This window comes from Canis lupus, chromosome 5 (assembly GCF_011100685.1).
Source record: "Canis lupus familiaris isolate Mischka breed German Shepherd chromosome 5, alternate assembly UU_Cfam_GSD_1.0, whole genome shotgun sequence".
Taxonomy (NCBI): Eukaryota; Metazoa; Chordata; class Mammalia; order Carnivora; family Canidae; genus Canis; species Canis lupus.
The window spans coordinates 24,254,700-24,273,963 of NC_049226.1; the positions used below are offsets into that span (position 1 = coordinate 24,254,700).

Sequence of the window (19,264 nt, forward strand, 5' to 3'; positions counted from 1 at the left end):
AAGCACTTTTGCAAAAATGTGCCAAATTCCATACAATCATCTATCTGTAAATTAAGGTGATTTTATTTATGCTCAAAGAAGAGCTCAGTTACTCACTCCTAAATAGTACAAAATACTATACTGTGAAACCAAGATACTGAAACACATTTAGATCATAATTACTATACAGATCCTGACTCAAATTTTAAGTCTCTAAGAAATAAGCAATAATCAATTCCTTACTCATTACACACTTAAAGAACAGAACTGTCTTCATATAAAGTCTATAATGATTGTGAACGTATCAATTTCATGTTACACACAGTACCTACATATTGTAGGTTTTTGTTTTCAGTTGAAAAGCAGAAATTAAATACGAAGCCAGAGAGTTAAGAAATCAGCTCAGGTACACTAATTTATTCATATCTGGAGTAGAATTTGAATACTGCCTCCCGGTTTTCCATAGTCTAAGAACCACACTGCTTCCAGGTTAAGGATAATCCAGAGTAGAAACTTTAAGTAATAAGTAAGAGAAATGTAGCAATACTATACAACTTTGTTCTTTCAATTCTGTAATATGAATGATTTTGTAGTTGGAAAATGAGGCTAACAACAAAAATAAACAATAGGCTATGTCAAATGAGCATGATCTGAGGAAGGCAGTTGGGATAATGCAGTATTTTTACTCTAGGACAACACCTGCTTGGCTCTTATAAGAGTTCTAACTCAGAGGAAAAGCTAATTAAATTAGTAGAAACAGGGAGATAGCAAAGTAATCAAAGTGATCTAGTCACAGAAACAAATCAGTTACATTACTTTACAAACAAGTAAAATGGATCTTGAATAAGCAGGAGTATTGGTAAAATGAACTTCAGTGAAATTGGGGAATCACTGATGACAAAACTATCTTTGATCACTTATAGTAAGTTCCCGATGCTGTGGGGAATACAGAGAGAAGGGTCTCTGTCCCTCAGGAGTTGGCTATCTGAGAATTTCCACAATTCTTAAATAATAAACATCTCTGTTTTATTTCAGAGCATAATTACTTATTTCTTTTAAAATATTATCATTTCACTTTAAAAGATTTTTCTCTCTGAGATGTCTTTCAAATGAAGGACTGGGAGCAAAACAAACTATATATTTAACTGAAACAAGGTCAACATCAATTTAGAAAACCAAAGGTATGCATCCTATTCATTACCTTTTGTCTTCTTCCATGCTTTTCTTATCTGCGTAGATTTCTGCATAGAACAATGCTGTAAAGTGAGCGGCGCAGGACTGAGCTACCTTAGCAACTTCTAGATAATTCAACTCCAGCCAGAAAGCATCATCGAAAACTGTTCCTATGGAAGGTCTAAAGAAAAATGTAACATCCAGTCATTACAACTTCACTGTCAAGAGAAAAGTCTGCTGCTCTAGAACACAGTGGTATCAAGTGCTGGTTAAAAAGAAATTACATTCAAATCACCAGAACTCACATGTCCCCAGTATACAGCTCTCATGTTCTCAGACACTGTGGCTGAAGAGCCCTATTTCTGACGGTTCATGGATCACACACAATGAAAGCAATGGGGCATCAGCTCACACAAATGTGGGGCTCACTCCTGCCCTCCACCAAGGGATCCATGGGTCACAGGCCAAGAACAGGCTGCACAGAACAGCAACTGACACACAAATCTTTTTACGTAGCCAACTGAATGATAATATTGTTTCTTCTAAGACACAATTACATGTTTTTCCTATTGCAGTTCATTTTCGAAGTAAATCAAAATCTCCTGTGGTAACAGGTCAGCATTGGAAGAGGCCATACATAATACCTTTTCCAAAACCAATATTATATATGAGATGTGACAAGAGATTGGTTAAGAGCACTGGTTTTAGAAGGTACAACCTGGTTCAAATCTAGCTGGACAACCCCCCCCCACACACACACACACACACACAAGCTGTATCATCTGCAGCAACTTAATTTTTCAAGCTTCAGTTTGTTCACTTGTAAAGCCCAGGGACAACACATGGCATCAACAATCGTTGCAATGATGAAATGATGCTTCTCAGGCTGATGAGTAAAGTGCTGAACTTAACCATAGCTACTGAGGAACCTGAACTTCAGAGATCACACACAGCTCCTGAGCACTGTGGCACCTGAACTTGAACCCAGGTCCTTACACCCTCTGTTCTATCCATATTCTCTCAAACTCTTCGTTGAAGCCTATTCAGAATGAGAACCGAATACCAAGAATTTTATCTTCTCCAGGGAGTGCCCACATCAACACCATTCCACCTAGATGATAAACTAAATGATTCAAGAGTGCCTCCCCACACCAAGAAAAGAGATGTTTCTAGCTACAATTAAAGCTCTTTATGGGCTTTCTCAGAAGAGGATCTGATACAGACAAGACAGTGAATCAGTAACTTTGTTTCTAACTAGAAACAAATATGCTGACAGACCTAACATTTCTTTCTTTAAGGAGGGAGTGGGATGGATAAGCGGGGTACAAACAAAAGGAATTCAGGGATTTTTCATTTTCCCCTGCCTCTCCTTCCCAGGCATTACCAACCAAGCATTACCACCCAACAGCTGCCACCAGCACCTGAGACATCAATTTCCACCTACTTGAGTTAACGGGGGACTACACTTTCTTCAGAGCTCCAGTCAACTCTGGAGCAGCAGAAACCAATCAGACCACTCAGGGTAGCAATTCCTGCACTCACTGGTAAAAATCCCATGAATAGTAACAGGAATAAGACATGATACTATAAAACTATCACAATCAAGAAAATAAACACTGCCACAGTATATTGAACCATTTTGAGGACCATGATTCCTAGTAAAGAAACTTTTATCTTATGAAGTTCTTAACCAAAGAACCACCCTGAAAACAGATTATTTCAAAATGATATAAGCATCACACAAATTAAATACAGCACCTTGCAGCAGCATCATCTAAATTAATCATGTTAAAATTCAACCAGCAGTTAACAAGCTACACTTCTAAATTCCAAACTCCAAAAGCAATATTCACTTCATTACCTCTTCTGTCTCCTCATGTAGTCCACGACAGCCAGCATTGTTCTTTGTGATTTTTTATCCACACAGGATCGGAAAAAGTGCTCTGACTCTGACAAAGAAAGATAGCTCCCCTCAGTCCCAGACAGACTTGCTTATACACATTCTTCCCTGTGTGTCTGTCTCCCTCTATGCTATAAGCTTCTGGAAGGCAGTAACCTGGCACAAAATTGGTTCCTAATAAATATGAATAAATAAGTAGAATTTAATGGCATTTCTTATTCTTTTAGAATAAACTACTAAGCTTAATAAAACCTGAGAATTTAATTACAATTTGTATTTTATTTCTGAAGGGGACTAATTTACCAATTCAGTAAATATTTATCAAGGATCTTTATTTATTTTTTAAGATTTTATTTATTTAAGAGACAGAGACAGCGAGGGAGTGCAAAAGTGAAGGGCAGAGGCAGAGAGAGGGAGAGGGACAGGGAGAAGGAGAGGGAGAGAGAAGGGAGGGAGAGGGAGAGTCAGCCCAGCACCTCCCCGCTGGGCAGGGATCATGATCTGAGCCGAAGGCAGACACTTCACTGACTGAGCCACCTGGGTGCCCCTCGAGGATCTTTTATGTACTCACTGCTCGGGATCACCCCTGAATAAGACAGACCACTGCTGTGCACACAAACTCACTGACTACATCATGTGATCGTGTGATCGCAACCTACACCAAAGTGACAAGAACCACATTCAAGATTCAGAAGAGCAATTTAGTGGCAGCAAAACAGCACACAAATCCATATTTGTCTTAGAACTGTACTGGTCTCAAGTACACTAAGTGAATCTGTACCTGGCTTTATGTTTGCACATAAAATATGCCAATGATACATATGAAAGACAGTAAGTTAACATTATAGATTTGTGAATTTTTTTCTTTAATTTTTGGTTTGAAAAACTGACCCAAGATGAGCCCTCAGGTATGCATATATGTATTATGTGAATACAATGTTCCTGCTCCTGGTGGAAGTTCTGTAATAGACTCTTCCCATGGAAAACATTTATTTTGAAGCTCAGTTTATATAAGTAAATAAAATATAATCTAATCTATTTGGGGTTTTTTTTGTTGTTTTTTATTTTTATTTTTATTTTTGCTAGTGTGGTTTGTTTTTTTTAATTTTATTTATTTATTCATGAGAGACACAGAGATAGAGAGAGACAGAGACACAGGCAGAGGGAGAAGCAGGCTCCACAAAGGGAGCCTGATGTGGGACTTGACCTCAGGTCTCCAGGATCACCCCCTGGGCCGAAGGTGGCGCTAAACCACTGAGCTACCCAGGCTGCCCTGTCTAAAGGTTCTTTCTCCACTGCTAGAAGGTAGGGAGTCCCCTTCCTTCTGTGGTGCTAGTGCTGAGCACAAGGCCTGATATACACCAAATGCTCAGTGCATTGCTCTGTTATTAGAAGCCAAAATTCACTGAGGCATCACTATGTGTCAAGAATCATCCTGGGGGCTTTCCATATGTTATCTCCCTGAACATTGGCTACGACTTTCTTTCTTTCTTTTTTTTTTTTTAAAGAGATTTTATTTACTTATTCATGAGAGACACAGAGAGAGAGAGAGAGAGAGAGAGAGAGAGGCAGAGACACAGGCAGGGGGAGAAGCAGGCTCCATGCAGGGAGCCTGATGTGGGACTCGATCCCGGGTCTCCAGGATCAGGCCCTGGGCTGAAGGTGGCACTAAACTGCTGAGCCACCCAGGCTGCCCTGGCTACGACTTTCATCTCCATTCTACAGATGATGAGAAAATAAATATTGAGACGTTATGGAGTTAAGATAATAAAGCATCCTTAAGGGATTCAAACAAATCTTTCTCTATAACTGAAACATTAACAGTATAAATGCATTAACAGTATAAATGTTAAATGAAATTTAACAGAATACCAGAATCCAAATTTGCAGGGGTTGTGGATCGGCTCGTTGGTGAGGAGTGTCTGAAACAATTAGTGAAGAATCCCTGAATCTGTGTAGAAAGCAGGTTTCTCCAGGACTCATTTGTATCTTGCAGTAAAATATCATGAATCAAGTATGGAAGCACAGTCTGACAAAAGTCAGCTTTCACCTAAGAACACAGAGAGACACACTGAGCAGATAGTCTGAGGGAAAATAATATATCTCACTTAACATTTTCATTCCCCATTACTGGCACATTAGACTTAAAGAAAAACGACAGAGGGCAGTCCCGGTGGTGCAGCGGTTTAGCACCGCCTGCAGCCTGGGGTGTGATCCTGGAAACCCGGGATCGAGTCCCACATCGGGCTCCCTGCATGGAGCCTGCTTCTCCCTCTGCCTGTGTCTCTGCCTCTCTGCCTGCCTCTCTCTCTCTGCCTCTGAATAAATTAAAAAAAAAAAAAAAAAAAGACAGATGAATCTGCCAGGAACTCCATGTATCTTGTACCAGGCAGCACTTAAGAAAAATCAAAGAAATCCAGAGTATCGATGTCAAACACATTAGTTACATGACACCTGTTCATTTCCAATCTAGGTCATCTGCATATAATGAAACAGGATAAAGCTTACAAATGCAATTATCACATCACTACTGCAAATAAAATTTCATAGTTGAAAAGTGTTGCTAATAACACACAGTTTTCTAAATTACTACAAAGGAAAATGGGAATCAAAGTTTAAGAGAAAAGCTGAAAATCTGATCTTGGTGTGCATTTTCTATACTCAGTGAAAAACTACAAATAGTCAGGTTAAAGTGTTTAATAAACCAATTTCTGCGTATATAATTTGGGTACTTATTTGTGATATACTCCACAGTGTAGAAAGTACTTTAATACTTGTGGTATATGAAAATAGTCCTCAATCTTATTTTTGTCAAGGTGTCCTCTTTATATATTCATGACACGCCACACTCACAGAACAGATGACAGATTACCAAATGTACACTTTTTTCTTTTCTTCTTAGCACAAGTACAATGTAGAAATAATGCTGACAGTGTGATAATTTATTCACTGCTAACATTTCTGTAGAAGCAAGGACTGCTTTATAAACTGCTTTCAATCAGGGCACTTTATCAAAATACTTTCTCTAAATTTTTTTTATTTCAAGCTTTTACTTAAACTCTAGTTAGCTAACATATATGGTAAAATTGGTTTCAGGAGACTTCAGTGATTCCTCACTTACAGACAACACTTGGTGTTCATCACAAGTGTCCTAAATGCCCATCCCATACCCAACTCTATCAACCTTCAATCTGTTCTCCATTAAGAGCCTCTTGTGGTTTATTTTCCTCTCTCTTTTCTAACCCCCTTCCCCTACATTCCCTATTTTGTTTCTTGAATTCCACATATGAATTTAATCATATGGTATTTGTCTCTCTGACAGTATTATTTCACTTAGTATCATACCCTCTAGTTCTATCCACGTCACCAGTTACTTTTAATTGAACTAGTCAGATACTTTGTTTTCACACTGTCATTAAATCGTGTTTGATGGTACTATATAAACTATGTTAGCATTAAAGTCTTAGAGCATTTTTATATTATACTGTTTTGGATGGCATAGTTGATAAAAGTATACCAATTCTGTGTTTGATTTGGTACAGACCTTTACCTCTACTGAAATAAACTGTATTGTACCTTCAAAAATTAAAAAGCAGGGGTGTCTGGGAGGCACATTCAGTTAAATGTCTGCCCTTCCTGTGGAGGAAGAGAAATAAACTGTTCGCTTGCTCACACACTATTAAGTAAATCTTTAAAACAAATAAATAAATAATAGATAAAAATAAAAAAGTAATGTTAACTGCTCTTTTTTCTTATTTAATAAAGTATACGAGGGAAAGTAAATGACAATGACTTTTTTTTAAAAATTAAGCTTAGAAAAAGAGAGCAGACTTTTGGTTAAAATAAGTAATTTACAATCATTAGTAACAAATTATTCAAGGCACCCTTTAGAGCTCATCCAGTATGCAGTTACCCCACAGCTGAAACCGACTGCACAAAGTTCTAACTAAACAGAGGTCTCCCTGGGCCCCATTTGATGGACTCCCAATAGCCAAGCGCAGGTGATGTTTCCTGAAGATGTGCCCTACCATAGCACTCTTTTTAGAAAGACAAGCACAAACATGTGCATGGAAGCCAAAGGGAATGGGACAACCAAAGACTATTAAGAGAAGGGTCAAATATAAAAAGGACAGATAGAAAGGGAGTAAGGCAGACTAATTAATCTTCTTACTTCACACATTGGCTTTAATAATTGAAGAATTTCACTTTTTGTGCCTCCACTATCCAAAAAAGCACAAGTCAGCCTTTTAATCCAAATATCATGATTTTCACTTTGGGGAATCCACAGGCTTGTATCATCCAGGCCTTCTAAAGGACTTTCTTTATCCAGTCTGGGTACTTCTAAAAACTAGAAAGAAAATAGTCAAATCATGTAAGTAAGGTAATTAGAAATACATTTTATCTTTCCTATACAGAACAAATATCTAGGTATAAAATCTGTTTCCAAGTCAAACTAAATATAGTCAAAAATTAATCTGGAGGCAATGAGTAACATAAAATACATCTATGTTTATATGGAAGGCCATGTGGTATGATTAAAAAATTACTGGTCTACACACCAGGATACTTGAGTCCACTCTTAGCTCATTGCAACACAAACTCTGCCTCACTGGTCTCATGGACAAAACCAGCTCAAGTCTACCACAGAGGACTGATTTCAAAATGTTACAATTACAGTGTTTTACAGATTGTATTACTGATCTTATTAATAATTTTTATTACCAGTAACTTCACTAAGACCAAAATTATATTTATGATATATTTAAAAGACTATTACAATGATGGGTTTATGTCCTGAAGTTAATTTGGTGAAAATTCTGTTTATCTCCTACTTGCTTTATGAAAAGAAAATATGAAAGAGGAATGTTTAGACTAAAAGAAAAGCAGAGTTCCTAAATATCCTTCAGAATACTCTCGGTCAAATGCTGTAGGATATTAACGTGGAAAAAGGGAGAAACCTAGAGGTCATCTTATATCTCACTAAAGGACTGTGATACTTTAACTTTCTATAGACATATACACTTGCTTGTTGCACAAAACCTACAAACCACACCTAACATCAATGGATTTCATAGGATTGATGTAAAAGCTTTCTACTCCCACAACAAACAGAAATTTCCAGATACAGTGGGTATTCAATAAACATTTATTATTTGAGAGACCTTTTTCCTCGATGTTCTAAAAGGCTGTAGATAGATCAGCATGGGGTCAGTCGTCGTCTTATAAATCTCCCAGAAACTATGTCCAGTCTTTGTGGCTAAAATGCTCTTCAAACAGGTAACAGCAGCTGATCGTACTTTGACACTGAAAAATATATAATTCAGATGCCTATAAAGTATTTCAACTATTGATGAATGTGAAGTAACCTCCAATAAAAAATTTAAATCTAAAATTTTAAATTTATATTATAGTTGAACCTTGAACAACTTAGGAGCACTGATCCCCACACAGTCAAAATCTGCATATAAATCATGACTCCCCCAAAACTTTACCACTAATAGCCTGCTGTTGACAAGAAGACATATAGATAACATAGTCAATTAACATATTTATATGTGTTATACATTGTATTTTTACAACAAAATAAGGTACAGAAAAGAGAATGTTCTGAAGAATATCATAAGGGAGAGAAATACATTTACGGTACCATATTGTGTGTGTTTGTGTGTGTGTGTGTGTGTGTGTGTGTGTATAAAATCCACATATAAGTGGACCCAAACAGTTCAAACTTGTGTCATTCAACCGCAAACTGTAAAGGTCAACTATGTCAGGCAGTTTTTACATTAGAAAATTTTACATCTATAAATAAAAATTCTATAGCATCAAAGCCAAAATTATCAAAGAATTTGTACTATTCCTTCAGTAAACCTGAGTTAGTAATCACTGCAGGAGTGGGGGGCACAGAAAGCAAATGTAATCTCATAGCCACCAAGCAGAAATCAGGACAGAATCTGCTGCAATTTTGTTCAGCATAAAGAAAATCAATGGGCAAAAGAAAAACCCTGTCTGCTTGGCTTAAGATTTTTGGAGTTAAGAAGCTGCTTCTCTAGGACTTATTTTAAGAGGATAGAAATACTTTCAATGAGAGAGTAGTGCCTTTGATTTCGACAAGTGCCCAAAACATCCTCTTTTGCAATTCTATTTTAATGTTCTGTATAGAACTTCCTGAAAATTTTCTTATTGTGTGTTTAGTCTACTCTCATTAGAATTTAACATGGGTCCTGTCTGATATGCTCATCAGTGAATCCAGTGCCTGGCACATAGTAGGGCTTCAGAGATTAAAAGAAAAGTATGGTCACTTAAAGGAGAATGCTTTAGTTTCAGGACATGTTATTTATGTAAAGTATCAATCTCCTTATAGTCAGACGAAGTAGGTGCCATCAGATATTCAGTGTTATTAAATACTCACCAATCTTCTACCAGTGTGTTATTCAGGTAGGTCAATGTGATGAAGGTCCACTGAAGTTCTTTATCTTCAAATAACTCAGAGGCCTTAATAGAAGATATATCTCTGCTATGCTGTATGGCTATCGTAGAGAAATCTACAGGACCCACTTCTCCCAGGCAGCTTCCAACAGCCTCTATATTTAGAAATTCCTTTTCAGTACAGTTGTAGCTAAAAGATCTCCCATTAAACAAATTTTCTATTTTCAAAAATATGTTTTGTCATCCTTCAAAATTTAAGTGGTTTCTTTCTTTTTTTTTTTTTTTAAGATTTTATTTATTTATTTATGAGAGACAGAGAGAGAGAGAGAGAGAGAGGCAGAGACACAGGCAGAGGGAGAAGCAGGCTCCATGCAGGGAACCCGATGTGGGACTTGATCCTGGGTCTCCAGGATCACGCCCTGGGCCGAAGGCAGGCGCTAAAACCACTGAGCCACCCAGGCATCCTGATTTAAGTGGTTTCTCAAAGATTGTGAATAGATTAAGGGTATTGTATCAGTGGGCCAAAGATATTTTCCCATATAAAATCCTATCCAGGAGAGAGAAATTAGTAACAGAAAGTAGACAGTAAGGATGAAAGTCTAAACACAGCTACTATACGAAAGTATCAACAGATGGTAAAACTGTTAAAACATTTTTGAGGTATTATATATACAAAGTACACAAATCTTAAACACTCAGTTCAGTGAAAACTGACACACACATTCTCTTCCACCTATGTTATCAGCACGCAGAGGATGACAGAGCAGCTCCTGCGTGCCTGAGAACTCCCTCACACTCTTTCCCAGCCGTGAGGGGATTTACTACAATACACAAACACATTTTCTGACAGCTGTCCTTTCAAAAGGTGCAGCCCTAGCTCCTCCTGCCTTGAGTATGGCATGTACTTGCTGACATGCTTCTAACACAGTGTGCAAGTCTTTCACTTCCTTGATTAAATTTATCTCCAAGTACTGGATTCCTTTGGATGCTATTATAAACAGAACTGTAAATGGAATAAAACTTTCTTTTTAGATGTTCACTGCTGGTGTACAGAAACACAACTAAATTTTGCATATGGATCCTATATCCTGCAGTTGTGCTAAGGTCATTTATTAGCTTTATTACAGTCAATTTCTTGTAGGGTCTCTGGGATTTTCTAGATATGGGATTGTGTCATCTGTGGAGAGAAACAGTTCTACTTCTTCCTTTCCAATCTGGATGCTTCTTCTTTTCTTCTTGTTCCACTCCTCTGGCTAGAACCTCCTGTATAACTTGGGCCACCACTGGGAAAAGTGGGCAACCCTGTTTCCTTCCTGACCTGGGAGTGAAAGCTTTTAGTCTTTCACCACTAAGAATGATGTACCACCAAACTAAAATCTTCTGTTATACAGGAAAGCCACTCAGGACTCCTGGAGCAAATCAGGTCTGTCCCTGGAAACAGCACCACTACAGACAGGACACGTCTGAGTTCCCTGATCAAACGAAACTTCCAGGGTCTGGTAAAGGCTCTGTTTCTCAGTCTGAGGGCTAGCTAGATGCACAGGTACTTTCTGATTATGAAAAACTTCCGAGTTAGATACTATTATCTGTATCCTTTTCTGTATGTAAGGTATATTTCAGTTACAATAACTTATAAATAAAAAAATGTCCTAGATACTAGGCTCCCAGTGAAAAGACAAGATAGACTCCATTGAAAGAAAGTAGAATCTGTGAAAGACCTCTTATTCCTCCAATTTTCCTTATTTGAAACAATGCTGCCATAACAACCTCAAGCTGACTTCAATCAGTATTTCCATCCTGTGATCACTTAGCCTAAACACATCTTCTAAATAGGACGTATGGTGGCCATTTATCTTACACTAGGACACCCCTCAAATGGTGGCAGGAAAGGGTTTGGATGTGGCTTTAATGTCTGAGTTTAATTCACCCAGCCCTCCAAATCCTCATGCTTACTACGTCCTACAAAAAAGATGAAGCACCAGTCAGTTATATTTACAAAATATAGTACAAATCAATTTATTTGCAACATAACACTACAAATATTTATTTCTGACTTTCTTAAAAACATAAAAGTATTTTTAAATGAACAGTTAGGGGGACGCCTGGTTGGCTCAGTGGTTGAGTGTCTGCCTTTGGCTCAAGGCATGATCCTGGATTCCCAAGATCGAATTCCGCATCAGGCTCCTTGCATGGAGCCTGCTTCTCCTCCCTCTACCTGTATCTCTGCCTCTCTTTCTGTGTCTCTCATGAGTAAATAAATAAAATCTTTAAAAACACAAATTACTGAACAGTTATGTACACACATAAATCATTAACTTTTCACTTTATGCAAATGTTTAAGGAAGGAAAATATAAAAGGAGGGTTGCTTAGGGACACTTGAAATAAACAGAAATATAACTCAACTAGCATTTCACATTTCCCTATTATTCCAAATGACAAACTTTTACTGATTTTGAAAACAGAGATGACCAATGAAACACAAAAACTCATATTCATTTAGCCAAAGAGCTTACCTAATACTTCTCTTTCACCAGTGTGGTTCACTGCCATCTTGCATAACTGCAACAAGCTGACAATGAGCTTCACCATTATGCCATCCTGCGGGTTATCTACGAACAGTTTTGAAAAAATTAGTTTCAACCACGATGGAGAAATTGCATTTCTTTACAGTATGTTTTATATTAAATTATCTGACTAGAAAATTTTCATTCACTTTTTCTAAAAAACAAAGTTTTAAATCATGAGCAGGTCAAAAAAAAGTGAGTGTACTTGAACTACCTTATAAAACAGAACCATGTAAAAGTGATCAGCAGTATTTGGCAGACAGAGAAAGAGTAATATCCTAAGAAGTTGTGCAAACCAGTTAATACTTTAACAAAATCACTAAGAGTTAGAAACACAAAAATCATTCAACATTAACCTACAAGAGACCTTAGAAGCTCACTTTGGTCTTTAACCCCTAGCATCTAGTCTACACCAGCATTGTCCAATAGAACTTTGTGCAATGAGAAAAATATTCTACAACATGTCCAACAATAGCCACTAGTCTAGTTAGTACTGGGAACCTGACATGTGCTAGCACGATTGAAGATACTAAATTTTAAATTTTATTAGACTTTAATTCACTGAAATTTAAATAGCTAAAAACAGCTAGTGGCTGTATTAGATAAGACAGGTATGGACCAATGAATTACCCAAACACATGAGAACAAAAGAGAGAAGTATTCATCTTTTACACACGCGCACACACACACGCGCGCACCTCCGAACGAATGCACTACAAACTCTGAACTCATATGATCAAAACCCAAATTAGTTTTTAAAACTACTGGGGAAAAAAAAATCCACAACAGAAATAGGAAATTAATGGTCAAAAGATGAAAATCAAAACATAAGTAGAAATAATTTCCTTTCTAGGAAATAAAGGGTTACAGAAGGGGAAGGGGGGTAACTGGGTGATGGGCATTAAGGAGGGCACATGATGAGATGAGCACTGGGTGTTATACTGCATATTGGCAAATTGAATTAAAATAAAATGAAATGAAAGAAGAAGTTTCCCTTAGTACAGTACCACAATAATCTAAACTCAAATCAACATAAAAATGTTTTAAGTTAAAAAAAAAAAAAAGGCTAGAAACACATATACAAAAATGTGTGTTAATATAGAAAAACACATATACATATGCAATTATACATATGCACATACATGGCTAAGACACTTAGAGTGGGATACATTTCTTTTATTTAAACAACTTGGAGCAACAGGCAGGGAGAGATTGCCTGTATGCCTGGCTCTAAGGAATTCAAAGGTTTCTTTCAGACAGCAGGAAGTGGTTAAAACTTTTCAAGCAGTAGAGTAACACCATCGATTGTATCTGGCTTTAGAGAAACCACTGTGGTAGAGGTGTAGGGGATGGATAAAATGGGGGTAATTCAAGATGAGGAGACCATTTACGATCTCATTTATGGTTAGATGAGAAACTATAAGGTCTGAACTACCTGACCAGAGTCTAAACTAAGTTCACGGCTATTAAAGATCAAGAATCTAGAAAAGACTCTTTTGAAAAGACATAGGTCCAAGTAACCCATGTCATTAACATCAGTACCCTGAGATGCTCTCATGAGGTCTGCCATCTGGTCCTTATGCTGTGCGAGCTGTCTGCAGACATCCTTCAAGCCTTCAAGCCTTGTCAAAGGGAGTGCATCATAAACACTCACCGAGAGAAAATGGTTTATTTCCTAAAAGAGGAAATTAGTTAGAAATGTAACCTGCTTTTTGGACATGCATGAAGTCTGTGGAATAAAACGTAAAGAAAGAAATTAGTAAGTGCCTTTTATAGACATTGACTTATATCACTATTATTACCACCTGAGGTAGAAATAAATGACTTCTTCCATTTCAAATCTGCCAAAGATTTATCCACTTAAAATTCCAACAGATTCTCTCATGATAACATACTTAAGATTTTAAGATTGGAATAGCATATTCCAAGGGAAAAGCTTAAATCTCTACTTATTTAGGACTGTAACTCTAGTTCGACATTGTAGTACAATTTAACTACATTGTCATACTGACATAATATTTTTTATAATAAAATTATAACATTTATACCAAAAAATACATCTGAACAGAATTTTCAAGTTTATAGAGATTAAAAAGTAAGATTAAAAGTTGAAAAATTCTTTAAAAAGGCAAATGTCATCTCTAATTCAAACATTAAATTGTCTCTTAAAGGATCAGATGGTAATTTTAATGGATCTGATGTGTATGAAAATCAAGCATATTTTAGATCATATTTCTTCATTAATTTCAGATCTTAACCAAGAAACCTTGATATTTGTCATTTTACTGCAATACAAGAGGATATATTGTTTCAGTTTTTTTATTTGTTGAGAGGGTAAATCTCATGTTATTTTTAATCACAATTTTAAGAAAATATTTAGTTTTTATTTTTAGAGAATTGGAAGTTTTCAAAAAAGTCAGATGATAGAATAATTATTACCTCCAAAAGTGAAAAGGGTCCATTACTGTATTTAATTTTCTGCTGAGTAATGCGCAAATCCTTAAAGACATCATGGTCAGGAAAAGGATCTAAAAGTTTAATTGTCATATAGAGGTTTTCATTATCCTTGTTATCTATCACTAAGTATTTCAACAAGTCCAATACCTAAACATAATTTAAAAAAATAAAAAGAAAAAATGGTTAATTATATTTTAAAGTAAAACAACCAAATGGTTAATTATATTTTAAAGTAAAACAACAAAACAATTAAAAAAAATAAAAAGAAAAAATGGTTTAATTATATTCTAAAGTAAAACAACTGTAATAAATGATAAAAACTTTACTAACCCAGTTCCAAGAAAAGGATCTAATTACTTCTATAGTACCACCTATGACTTCTGTGCTTTCAAATGATTCAACAAATATATAAGGTGCTGCTACAGGATGGGCACTGGGGTAGACACATGCCAGTACTACTGGAACATTCTGTGTACGTAAGACCTCACCATTACAGCGGTGTCAATGGCTGTCCTGGTTTTTATTACCTCTAAACTTCAACCTAAGAAACTATTAAGTTATTCGTTAGTTCAAAATTACTAGGTACTCTGTAATTACATTATTACAAAGATTAATTCATTGCAAATGTTTTTCCAAACATTTTTCAGAGAATATTTTCACTAAAATGTCTAATGACACTGAGTAAACAAAACATTCAGCTTTGAAAGGAGCTGCCTTTCAAGAACACTCTTATCAATGTTATTTCAAATATTTCTGCAAAGATGATTTGGGGCAGTACCTGGTCCTGAACTTCCATCTGATCATTCACTAGGGGTATAAGTGTACCGATGATGACATGAAGATGATTTTCTAGAGCATCCTTACAGTACGTGACTGCTGTGTGGCAAACCCGGCTTAACAGGTCACAACACAGGGAAAAGCTCCGTAACGACACATCCATGAAACGAGAAGGCCTAACCCAGGGAAAAAACAGTAAGTTTAAGAAACTATTTCAGTACAAGCTTATGTAAAAGTCATTTTTCTTCATCAGCTCTAATTCTGAAGTGCCCTGACCTATAAGTCACTTTTGTATCTAATTCCTTAATGGTTTAAAAGCCAAAAAGAGTAGTGACATCAGCAAAATGACAAGATAGGCAGCTCCAATCTCCCCTCCTGACAGAAACACTGAGAAACAGGCAAAACTGTCAGAACTCTAAGAGTCAAAGGTTTATAGCAATCAAACAAATCTAAAATATTTTTTTTTTAAAGGCAACTTATAAACTGTAGGAAAGCTTTGTGGTGTTTTACTTGCCTTGGCCCCACTCTTTCCTCCCCCCTTGGTAGCTGCCACGAAAAATGACAGTCCCTATTTCCAGTGTGGGATCTCGACTCTCTGCTCTAGAAGGAGCATAGCAGATCATATTTGCAAATTACTGTATACATCTGTTATAAATCAGTCTGGGCACTGCCCACAGAACTCTTGTAGGGTGCCGGGTCTAGTTTGTTTCACATGCATCTCCCCGAGGCTGGAAAAGCCATGAGCAATGCTTGAAAACTGTAAAACTGACCAACTACCCACAGCTGTACAGGGCAAAAAGATTCCTGCTGAGACAGACAACAGACTGCCTTACAGCCTAGGATGAAAAGCTAGAAAGACAGTTTCCTTCTGAAATTAGAGCATTCAAAACCACACATCTAACTGGGAAATTCAGAAAGCCACACACATACCCAGGGGTAAGATGCTTGCTCAAAAAACACCTGAGAAAAACATAAGCTTTCACTTTGGGCTAATCCCCAGGGTCAGTGCAATTCTCCCTAAGTGATGAAGAGAGATCCTATCCTAACACAGAGCCAGTTTGCAAAAATTAGCAAAGATTCTCATTCTGTCTTTCACTCACTCACTCACTCCTGGCATTCAAGGAAATCTCTGTCAAAAACACTACTTGAATGCAAGTTAAGGAACAGTCTTCAGTAGCCACACACAACAAGGAATACATACTCTGCACAAAGAGTTAAGTGTCCTCATGAAACAAACGGACCATTACAACCCTCAACAATTAAAAAAAAAAAAGTCACACCCAAGGGAAGGGGAAAATCTGATTTTCCAGTTACCACACTATGACAGTAAAATATCCAGTTTTCAGAACAAAACAGAGTCCAAAAATAAATCCATTACATGATCAATTGATCTATGACAAAGAGGGCAAGAATATACAACAGGAAAAAGTCTCTTCAACAAATGGTGTTGGGAAAACTGGACATCTACATGCCAAAGAATAAAACTAAACCACTTTCTTACACCATATACAAAAATAAACTAAAAATGCATTAAACCTTAATGTGAAACCTAAAACCACAGAACTTCTAGAAGAAAATACACACAGTAGGGATCCCTGGGTGGCTCAGCAGTTTAGCGCCTGCCTTCGGCCCAGGGCGAGATCCTGGGGTTCCAGGATGGGGATCGAGTCCCACATCAGACTCCCTGCATGGAGCCTGCTTCTCCCTCTGCCTGTGTCTCTGCCTCTCTCTCTGTGTGTCTCTCATGAATAAATAAATAAAATCTTTAAAAAAAAAAAAAAAGAAAAGAAAAGAAAAAGAAAATACACACAGTAATTTCTTTGACATTGGCCAACATTTTCCTACTAGATATGCCTCAGGCAAGGGAAACAAAAGCAAAAAAACCCCAAACAAACAAAAAAATGGGACTACATCAGAACAAAAAGCTTTTACACAGCAAAGGAAATCATCAACAAAACAATAAGGCAAACTACAAAATATCTTCAAATGACATATTTGATAAGGATTAAAATCCAAAATATATTTTAGAGAACTCAAATAATTAAAAAATAATCTGATTAAGAAATGGGCAGAGTACTTGAATAGACATGTTTCCAAAGAAGACAAATGCCCAAAAGACACATGAAAAGATGCCCAACATCACTTAGCTCAGGGAAATGCAAATCAAAACCACAATGAGATACCACCTCACACCTGTCAGAATGGCTAGTATCAAAACGACAAGAAACAACATGTGTTGGCGAGGATATGGAGAAAAAGGAACCCTCGTGCACTGTAGTGGGAATGCAAACTGGTGCAGCCACTGTGGAAAACAGTCTGGAGGTTCCTCAAGAAGTTAAAAATAGAATTACCATATGATCTAATAATTTCATTATTGGGCATTTACTCAAAGAAGATAAAAAAAACTAACTCAGAAAGGTATATACATCCCTATATTTATAGCCACATTTTTTAGAGTAGCCATGGTATGGAAGCACCCTAAGTGTCCATCAATGAATGAATATGTAAATAAGATGTAGTGGAATATTACTCAGTGGAATATATATACAGTGGAGTATTATTCAGCCATAAAAAACAATGAGATCATGCCATTTGCAAAAACTTAGATGAACCTATAGGATATTATGCTAAGTGAAAGACAAATACTATGATTTCACTCATGTGGAATTTAAGAAACAAAACAAAATAAAGAAAAGAGACAGACAAAAAGGCCGACTCTTAACTACAGAAAACAAACTGGTGCCTACAAAAGGGGAGGTGGGTGCCGGGGGTGGGTAACATAAATAAGGTGGATTAAGAGGACACTTACTATGATGAGTAATGTACAAAATTGCTGAATGATTACATTATATACCTGAAACTGATATAACAAAATAAATTTTTAATTAAAGAAAATTTTAATGTTAAAAAAATCCATCTCTCAACAAAAAAATCACAAGACATACAAAGAAACAGGAAATTAGGGGAGGATGGTCCATTTAAAGAAATAAAATATACTGGCCAAAACAGCTGCTGAGGAAGCTCAGAGAGTGGAGTTACTAGACAAAGACTTCAAACAACCATCTTAAGTTTGCTAAAAGAGCTTAGAGACAAATGAAAACAGAAGCGGACAATACCCAAATTTATGAAATGCAGCAAAGGCAGAGCTGAGAGGAAAATATGTAGCAGTAACTGCCTACATTAAAAAAGAAGACTGGGGGTGGGGAAAAAAAGATGACTAGCAAAACACTACCACACACACACTTAAGAATTAGCAGCAGTCTATCTCAAACTCTTCCAAGAAATAGAATAATAGTAGGGAATACTTCCTAATTCCTTCTAGGAGGCCAGAAAGTCTCTAATACCAAAGTCAGATAAATACACCACAGGAAAACTATAATACTCAATGCCTCTTAGGAATACAGATTTAAAACTCCTCAAACAAGTACCAGCAAAACAAAACACAAAAAACAAAGTACCAAAAAAAACAAAACAAAACAAAAAAAAAAAGTACCAGCAAACTGAATATAAGAGTTTATTAAAAGTATCATATATCCATGAGCAAGTAGGATTTATCCTGGGAACACAAGAGTGGGCCAATATAAGAAAATCAATCCATGTAATACATCATGTAATAAAATGAAGGAAAATACATGATCATTTCAATACACACAGAAAAGGCATTTGACAAAATTCAATTGCCTTTCACAATAAAAACAGTCAGAAAAAACTGAATAGATAGGAATCTACCCAACATAATAAGAACCAGCAAAACAAAACAAAACAAAAGGAAACAAAAGGAAAAAGGTAATTTATGAAAAACCCACAGGTAACAACATAATCAATGTTGAAAGAATTGAAGCTTTCCCACTAAGATCAGGAACAAGATAAGGTTGCCCACTTTCACCACTGCTATTCAACATTGTACTGAACTTCTAGACAGAGTAGTTAGACAAAAACAAAAAGGCATCAAAGTCAGGAAAAAAGAAGTAAAACTATACTCAAAGA

General features: G+C 36.5%; 1 protein-coding gene across 1 annotated transcript in view; it reads right to left on the bottom strand.

The window, feature by feature from the left end:
• Positions 1-19,264, bottom strand: part of ATM (ATM serine/threonine kinase) — a 114,638-nt gene that overhangs the window by 36,212 nt on the left and 59,162 nt on the right. The window contains 10 exon segments of the mRNA NM_001130828.1: positions 1,181-1,333; positions 3,014-3,101; positions 4,925-5,102; positions 7,224-7,400; positions 8,215-8,356; positions 9,462-9,633; positions 11,993-12,088; positions 13,586-13,718; positions 14,483-14,647; positions 15,279-15,453. Coding sequence (NP_001124300.1) covers positions 1,181-1,333; positions 3,014-3,101; positions 4,925-5,102; positions 7,224-7,400; positions 8,215-8,356; positions 9,462-9,633; positions 11,993-12,088; positions 13,586-13,718; positions 14,483-14,647; positions 15,279-15,453 — 1,479 coding nt within the window.